This window comes from Triticum urartu, chromosome 2 (genome assembly GCF_003073215.2).
Source record: "Triticum urartu cultivar G1812 chromosome 2, Tu2.1, whole genome shotgun sequence".
Lineage (NCBI taxonomy): Eukaryota > Viridiplantae > Streptophyta > Magnoliopsida > Poales > Poaceae > Triticum > Triticum urartu.
In genome coordinates this window covers 684,599,128-684,607,791 of record NC_053023.1, presented here as the reverse complement: position 1 = coordinate 684,607,791, position 8,664 = coordinate 684,599,128, and the positions used below count along the sequence as shown (strand labels likewise).

The window sequence follows — 8,664 nt, the reverse complement described above, 5'->3', positions numbered from 1 at the left end:
GTAGAAAGGTTTGAGTTTAAAATAATCCACGGCTATTTCATTAAGGCCCCACTAAGCACGTGCTGCCTAGTAACCACCGTAGTAATTGTGATGAAGCATTTATGTTGTCCACACCGTTGTGCAAGATAGCTAACCTATGCATTTTGAGTTGTCTGCAATCTCACTGAGTGGCAACATGTTAATTGTTTGGCTATGTGCACTTGATGTAGAGGCCGAGAGTAAGCCTCTTTTTTGAAAAAAAAACATGTGAATTGACAATGGAAAGTATATCATTAGTCACATCAAATGACCAATTAACAACCTTCAACTATAGTGACAAAAACCAATTCTCTAGCAAGAATCATAATATAACACAAAAACAAATCAATGCATGTTTTATCATCTCATCTACTCCTCTATGATGGATCTAACACTGCATCTGCATGTACCTGGCCTGGTTGCATGAAGCAAACGTTATAGGTTATGTACAACACCATCATACATAACACATCTATTTCATTTGGAAAAAGAAACTATAGACGATAGCCGTCCTCAAGTAGTTCCTTCCAGAAAGAATCGCTCTCTAGGGAGCATAGATTGGGTAGTTGTTCCATGGGCTCCATCAAGCCGGCGAACTCCTGCACCGGCAGCATGTCAATCCCCGGTGCAATATCACGCGCTGTGAATGCAGCAGTGTTGCAGAGCTGATCAGCTGGTTCAGCTACTGCAAAGGAGCTCGTTCCCGGAGACATAGCATTGATCAGCTGCTGCTGCACCACGTCTTGCTCTGCAAAATTGGAGGTGTTGCAGAGGTAGCCCGGCTGTAGATAGTTCGTACCAGGCAGCATGTTAAACTTGTCCTGGAGCAGGATGTTTGGAACTATGCTGTTGCTTGAGTTCAGCCCAACATTTGATGCAGCCATCAAGTTGGCTACGAGGTTAGTTGCGTCGTTGTTGGAGCCAGCCTGGAGGAGGTGCTGCAGAAGCTGCGCTTGCCTGAGAGCGCCGATGTCCAGGCCGCCGAGGGTCGCTGCCGCCGCTGCCCAAAGGAGCGCCTCGGGGAGGAGAGCGGCGGAGGAGCCGTCGAGCTGGTGGTCGGGTGGCAGCTGCTGGTGGGTGACGGGGTCGACGCCCATGCGTAGGAGCTTCTTGCGGATGTGCGTGTTCCAGTGGTTCTTGATCTCGTTGTCCGTCCGGCCCTCCAGGTGCGTCGCGATCGTCGCCCACCTAACGTCCACCAAGAAATTATCCATGCATGTCAGTGTCACTTCAAGACTAACAACTATGCAAAAGCCAACGGTGAAGATATTGACAGTGCATGGCGGCTAAGCTGTTGTGCGAGTGGTGGTGTGTGGAGTAGTTGGATTTGGACGTGGACTAGGTACGTACTTGTTGCCGTGACCGGCGTGGAGGGTGATAATGAGGCGCTCCTCGTCGTCGGAGAAGTTGCCGCGCTTGATGTCGGGGCGGAGGTAGTTGGTCCACCGGAGGCGGCAGCTCTTGCCGCAGCGGTTGAGGCCGGCGGCCTTGGGCAGGCCGCGCCAGCTGCCGACGTGCCCGCCGCGCTTCTGGATGTGCTCCACCAGCGTCTTGTCCTCCTCCTCCGTCCACGGCCCCTTCTTGACGCCCACGTCGTGGCAGCAGCACGGCGACCTCCCCATCACAAATCTTTTTTCTTCCCGACGGCGACCTCCTCTGCTCGTAAGCTAGAGTCGATCGGGCTCCGGCGCTGTGATGGATGGAGTGGTCAGAAGCAAGCTAGCTATGCGACTATGTTTCTTGTCTTCCTCTCGGGCTGCTGGTTTATATAGAGGTCGTGGATAGCAGTCGCTCCGTCGTACCCCATGACGGGACTATGCGAATTTTCCTTCCATTCTGCTGTCGTGGCCATTACTATCCAACAGTTTGTGTATGTCGGATACTCTAAACAAAAGGCGCGCGTACGATGTAAGTCAAAGAGAGTAGTTGATCCGGAGATTTGGCCTCGTAAGACCAGATATATCCTCCTGCATGCTGCACTTCACACACAGTCCACTTGGGTGTACGCATGTCATCACGAGGCAGGCAAGAAGGAAAATGATAGAGCGGCAGCCAACAAGTGGCAGGCTGCGGTATATGGAAGATGGACTGTCTACGAGGACTATGTATGTAGTGTAGCACCTGTAATTCAGGATCTGGTTATTTAAGTACGCTAGTTCCTTCATTTTGGGGTGGGTAACTCTAGTGCCACGGTAGAATGCAATAATCTGGAGCTATCGTCAAAGGAGGAGCCTTCCCAGTGTTGTCACCTGCAGAACACTATTCCCTCCGTCTAAACATATAAGAGTGTTTTCGCCACTAGTGACGAAGAGAGTATTAATTTAACTCATGTCTGCGTTACTTGTTTTGGTCTCTTGAGACACTACTACTAGCTACTCTAACAAATCCTGCTGGCGACTTTGAGGTTTCAGCAAATGATTTGGCCTACGAATTTGGTGAAGAATCCACCTATAATATTGAGAGAAAACTGTACTCCTTCAATGTTAAAAAATAGCGCATATTAGTTTTCTTTTTTGTCTCAAATGAAAGGAAGGTTATAAATTCTAACCATTTTTTACTAAGAACTTATCAACACCTACAATATCATCAGTATAACTATATTCATAGTGAAATATATTTTCATATTGTATAGAGAAAGGTATGTTTTTCATCCCTCAAGTTTACCGAAAGTCTACATGGAGTCCCTCAAGAATTTTTGGGCGACATTTGGTCCCTCAGAACTCAAAGGATAAATTTCGTCCAAAACCAGATTTGAGTATAAAACTGGCCACATGGAAGTTGTTTTCTTGAGTCCAAACCAGAAATTACACTGCACAAGCACATTGGTGGGTTCTTGTCAAGGTAGTAGATCGAGGGGGAGGTGAGGCTGACGCTGATGTGTTCTTGTCGCTAGCTAGGGCCACGCCCTCCTCGTCGAGGGGAGGGGAAGGGCAGCAAATTCGACCCCTGTGTCCTCTCTGGGGTTGACGGCATCGACCAACATGGCCACCGACACAGAAGGATCTGAGGTCTTCTTGCGTCGGCTCACCCCCGCAGCGGATCCGCCAACAGCGGGAGGAGCACGACTAGCATCAGCGCCTCCTGGATACGCCACGAAGGTGGGGCCGACGACACCCTGTCCTTCCGCGGATCCGAGTGACGCCCGACTTGCTCACCGGACTGTGGCCACAACGGAGGGAAGGGATGTCTGAGTTGAATCCGGCGGATCTCGGGTTGGAGGTCCCCAACTGATGATCTTAGCTAGATGGTAACAGGAGAAAGAGGGACATAATGTTTTACCCAGATTTGGGTCCTCTTGAAGAGGTAAAACCCTACTCTTGCTCTTGTTTATATTGCGTGGATGGAGTACAAAGTACATGATGATCGACCTCGAGATCTTATGTGAATGTGTGATTCTCTACCCTACGGTCTGAAACCCCTCGGCTTATATAGACACCGGGGGTAACTAGGGATACAAGTAGTTTGGCAACATCAAGAGATAAAACATATCGACAATTCAAATGTGGCTTGTAGTATGCGCCAAGTCTTCGGATGATTCGCGAATCAACCTATGGTTGAGTTGGTTAGGTGGACAGTGGTATCCCCAACCCACCATGGTTCAAATCCTGGTGCTCGCATTATTCCTGGATTTATCTCAGGATTTCCGGCGATGCGCTTTCAGTGGGAGGAGACGTTCCCGTCGACGACGAGGCGCCTAGGGTGTGCGTGTGTGCGTTCATAGGAGTGAGTGTATGCGCGTGTATATGAGCGCTTGTGTCTGTACTGATGCTCAAAAAAAAGTCTTCGGATGATTCCGTCTTGAGTACGCCGTAGGGAAAACATGCCCCACTCGTTGTCCTCTTGGGGGGTGCTCGGCCCAGCTCATGGACAAAGGGCCGACATGGTTAGCATCCCTTAGTCTAGGACACCGTCAAGGGATGTGAAGGGTGGTACGGCCGGGGTGTGGTCAGGCTATGCAGGCGGGGTGTAGCAGGGCGGTGTTCGACCGGGGTTGGTGCAGGTGGATGGCGCGGCGACACGCGAACGACAACACATAAGGATGGTTTGGTGGGGTAGGGTGTGGGTGGCGGCGCAAATAGGTGGGTAGATGACGCACCTCGAGGAGAGAGAAAATCGAGGACATGTGGCTGGTTTTCCATACTAATCTAGTTTTGGACTAACTGTGTTTGGTTTTGAGACTTGAGGGACAAAATGATGCTCAAAAATTATTGGGGGACTAGATGTAGACTTTGGGTAAACTTGAGGGTCGAGAAACATATTTTTCTCTATTGTATATATTTCATACTATGAAAATTGATATATTTTTATATACTCGACAAGAGTTTATAAAGTTTGAGCAAGGTAAAATTCCTAAGCCTGCATGGAATCAGTGCGCCTTCACTTCCGTGCCATCCCATCACCTCCACAACCTAGCGTCGTCGCACTGGTCAGGCAGCCATGTTCGCGCCAGCCCACCACACTCTGGCCACTCGCGCACATCCCTCCGCGAGCATTGTGACCTCACGCCTCTACCATTGAGACGCCTAGCACCTTCAAAGCCTAACGTCACCGCACCGAACCCAGGCCTCCGCCTAGTTGAGCTACCCGCGCCACTTGAACTGTGCGAGAGGTAGACGAAGAAAAGACCGCACCACCGCCGATGCCGAGCGGGCTTTGCCTGGCAATGCCCTCTGGCAGCGGCGAGGGGAGTAGGTTGCTGCGGGAGGTGGTAGCCGGTGGCAGCTAGTGTTCTCGGGCCGATGGGACAGATTCGGCTAATTTTTGATAATTAACTAGGCAACCCTTTTCTTCTAAATTAATGGATGAGGCAAATTTTTTGTTTGCATTTTGAAAAAAAAATGTCACTTTTGCAGAGTCAATGATAGAAGAGAAAAATGTTTTAGTTTATTAAATCACTCAAGAATCAAGGGAATTTTCCTCAAAAAAGAATCAATAACACATCATTACGTTCTCTTTTTTCTCCTGGTGGATATGAAACAGGGGCCAGCTCCGTACTTTTGACAGTCCTCGTCCGGCAAAAAGTCCAAGCACAGAGGAGGAGCGCGCGTGGATGTCCCTTTTTTTCTCATGCTCATACATGTGGGGAAAGAATCTCCCTTATAAAGAGGTCCAACTCCCTCTAAACTAGCAATGTGGGACTAAACTTTTGTTCTACCTCTTGCCTTGCACGAATGGGCTGCGTGGGCCTCTAGGATTTATTAGGAATTTCTGAATCCGCTATTGGGTTAGGCCCAAAAATAGACAAAATTCCAGCACATGTGGTGGTGACCGACGAACGGCAGTCAAATACGTTTCCCTTTATCAGCGAACTGATCCATCAGTTATTGTTTTTTAAGGTTTAGGGTTTAGCAGGGGGTAGCTTCGGGTAGAATCTTCCCCGGTTGCCCGCATTCACAAGCATTTAGCAGCTCGTGGGGGTTTCGTGCAGGACTAAGTAAAACAGATATTTCACCATCGTTCCTCCTCCCTTCGTCAAGTGTTGCCGTCATCATAATCCCATTGGTCATTTTCACCGAGACCATGTAACGCCATCATTTTGTGCGTGTACAAAATTCTCTGCCAAAGATATAGAAGTAGATAAATCCATTTCATATAATCATCTTGACTTGGCTTAGATTCAGTTTCACCTTTTACCTCGTTGATCATAATTAGCCAGTTCGTTTTACCTTCTGATTAAAAAAATGCTACCAGTCATTATCCATTGAAACGACACAAAGGACTTCCTGAAAGGTCGAAGGACAGAATAACCCAGTGACCATTGATCAATCACATCGATCCTTCTCCGTTTCCTTATATTGTTGGGACAAGTCAATGGCTTCAAACATCGGGCAAGCCTTTAACCTACCTAACTGCTAACTATAAATGAGCCTTTTGCTGCGATTATATGGATCAGCTAGAGCGCTAAGTCATCGATGAAGGCATCACTTGTGTAGACTTAACACAGCTAGTTCATTAGATTTAATCGATGTCGTTACATGTTCGGAGGAAAACTCTTTGTGTAGACTTCCGTCTCGGCTCTAGAAGGCTGCGCGTCGGTCTCAAGGTGCTTGGGCTAGCTCCATCACCTTTCAACACTGCAAAAACAACTTCCTACCCCAACTAATAAGGTATCAGACAGAAACAACACATTGCATCAATTGGATGGTCTTACGTCCATAAAATGTAAGCCTCATAGAGAGATAGATCACCCATAATTAATAACTCTGAGCTTTCATGTTGCATCGTTTGAGACTATAGCATTTGCTCATTTTGTAGTTTCATTCCTCTACATATGTTGATGTTCATTAGAACAAAATTGTAGATCCATTGTCTCGGATAGGGTACAAATAAAGTCAACAGATTGAATATGATATTTGTGAAAAAGCAACATGTTGAAGGAAGTATGTTTCTTTGTGTCACTGCATCAGATTTACCACAATGAATTCTTTTTATTTCGAAACACAATTTTTGGGTTAAAGCATGTTCTTTGGTATTATGGCGACGACATGTGGAATGTGGGCCGACCATTTTTAAATCAAATTGTTGCTCTTTGTTAGAGCATGATTAATAATATAGCCAACAACCGGCTATGTGGAGTTTTCACGTCACTTACAGCGAACCTAATAACTCACTCATAAACTAGTTTTTTTCCGAAAAGGGGGTTAACCCCGGCCTCTGCATCAGAACGATGGATATGGCCATAATTATTAATAAGCAACAGGTTCAACACAAGTCTTCATAAATAGTTATACTAGTATGTTATCCCGTTAATATGGCCCACCTTCTTCTCTCATAAAGTGTGTTGGAGTTCGTGTTACAGCCGACTGTAAGTTCTTAGCCCGCTTCTGTTCTCTCTCTCCTCTCCTCTCTTCTCTAGCTACGCATAAATCTTATGTGGTCTCTCTTATAGCCTGTACTTGCTCTTAGGGCAGGGTTGGGTTTGTCTTTTGCCCTCACATAGCACCAGATTGGAACACCATCTAAGACCTCTTCCAATGCACATGTACTTAGATGGGGTGCCAAGTGCATTAAAGTGTTTAGCAACTAAAGTCCCTAATGCATAGGTGCTTAGGGCATCTCCAATGGTTGTAAGATACTTGTTGGTAGACTTTGCCACATAGGATTTTTGATGATGTGGCATACAATAAATGAGGAAAGAGAGGAAGGTTGTATGTACATGAACCAACACCCCTTGCACAAGCTCCAATGTAGAATGAGAGAGCACTTTATTTATTATCTTACATCCTATTGGGCAAGTTAGATACAACCCATTGTAGTTGTTGTATGTTAAGGTGTTGGTTGATGACATGGCATATTTTACCAACAAGCTAACATACAAACTATTGAAGATGCCCTTAGTTTATTGTTGCTAAGCTTTATTTATTTAATTATTAGCAACCAAACTCTTTCATGCATATGCTAAACTTCCTTTTTTTATTTTCTTGCACAGGTCCGCGCGCTTGGCATTGGTACTTCCTGGGTCACCAAAGTGCTCTCTCTTCTCCTTAATTGCTTTGCCACATCATTTTTTTGTCTATGTGGCATGCTTAGCACCTTGATAGAGATACAATGAACCAACCAGAACGGCGAGGGTTGGAAGATTTGGCTTTATCCCCTCAAACCAGTCACATAATCCGTCCTATAAAAATAGGTTTCTATTTCGGTCTGCGCCCTATGTGACATGTCCAATCGGATGTGCCATGTCACTTTGCATGTGATCATCATGTATAAACTGTCCAATTGTATGTATAGTTATATTGAATAGAGTTTGTCTAGGGCACATCTGCCCTAGTTAGTGCACATCTTAGTGACTCAATCAAGTATAAAAAGAAAAGAAACGGGGAAAAAGGAAATACCCACAGGAATCTCCATGTAAGATTAATGGCATAGAACTTAGATGTGCATTACTTATGACACATCTAGATGTGCTTTAGCAAAACTGTATTGAATATTGTTTGCACCAAATCTGGCTTCAAAGTTGCCACTGAATTTGCTAGAAAATACCACGTTCCAAGTGAAACATTTTTAGGAAACTAAGTCAGGGGTAAATCATCTTGAATCAATTTTAATCCAGAAACAAAAGGTGGTTTTGCTATTCGAGGCGATCGAGGAATATCTATTTATTCTAAATCATCGCTATAATTTTTCCCTATGGTTTTCTTTTAAATATGTTTGAGCAAATGTAGGGTTTCGGCAAGTTAGCCTCAGAATTTGCATCCTCTATACATAAAATTTCCTTTTCTTCTTTCATGAAAATGCAATGCTCCTGTTGGTTCCTAGAAAAGGAAGTTTTTTTATTGAAAATAAAATGTACTCAGCTTTTTAATCCGTGCATCTTAGGTTCGTTCGTATTAGCTAGATGGGTTGTGTGTAAACCAGTATAACATTCCATTGTAGTATCTATCGCTAAGGCCCAACTGTAACCAAATTATATCTTAAGCACCACCATTATTGCGATGAAAGTGTTTGAGTTATGTGGAATCTCATTTTACTTGGATGGTTCTCGCTTTTTTGTCGAGTGGCAACATGTTAACTTATAAGGAAAGTGTAGCACGAGTCACATCAAATCAACAATTGACAACCTTCAACTTCACTGAAAAATCTATCGGAAGAACCACAATGAACACAAACAAATCAATGAATGTTGTAGTACACCATTATGATGGA

General features: G+C 45.3%; 1 protein-coding gene across 1 annotated transcript; it reads right to left on the bottom strand.

Moving 5' to 3' along the window:
• Positions 1 to 340: 340 nt before the first annotated feature.
• On the bottom strand, positions 341 to 1,734 carry LOC125534096 (transcription factor MYB41-like). The gene is made up of 2 exons (XM_048697393.1): positions 1,369 to 1,734; positions 341 to 1,206 (listed from the first exon to the last, which is right to left on the bottom strand). The coding sequence occupies exons 1-2, from the start codon at positions 1,638 to 1,640 to the stop codon at positions 513 to 515; spliced, it is 966 nt and encodes a 321-aa protein (XP_048553350.1). The 5' UTR covers positions 1,641 to 1,734; the 3' UTR covers positions 341 to 512.
• Positions 1,735 to 8,664: the final 6,930 nt, after the last annotated feature.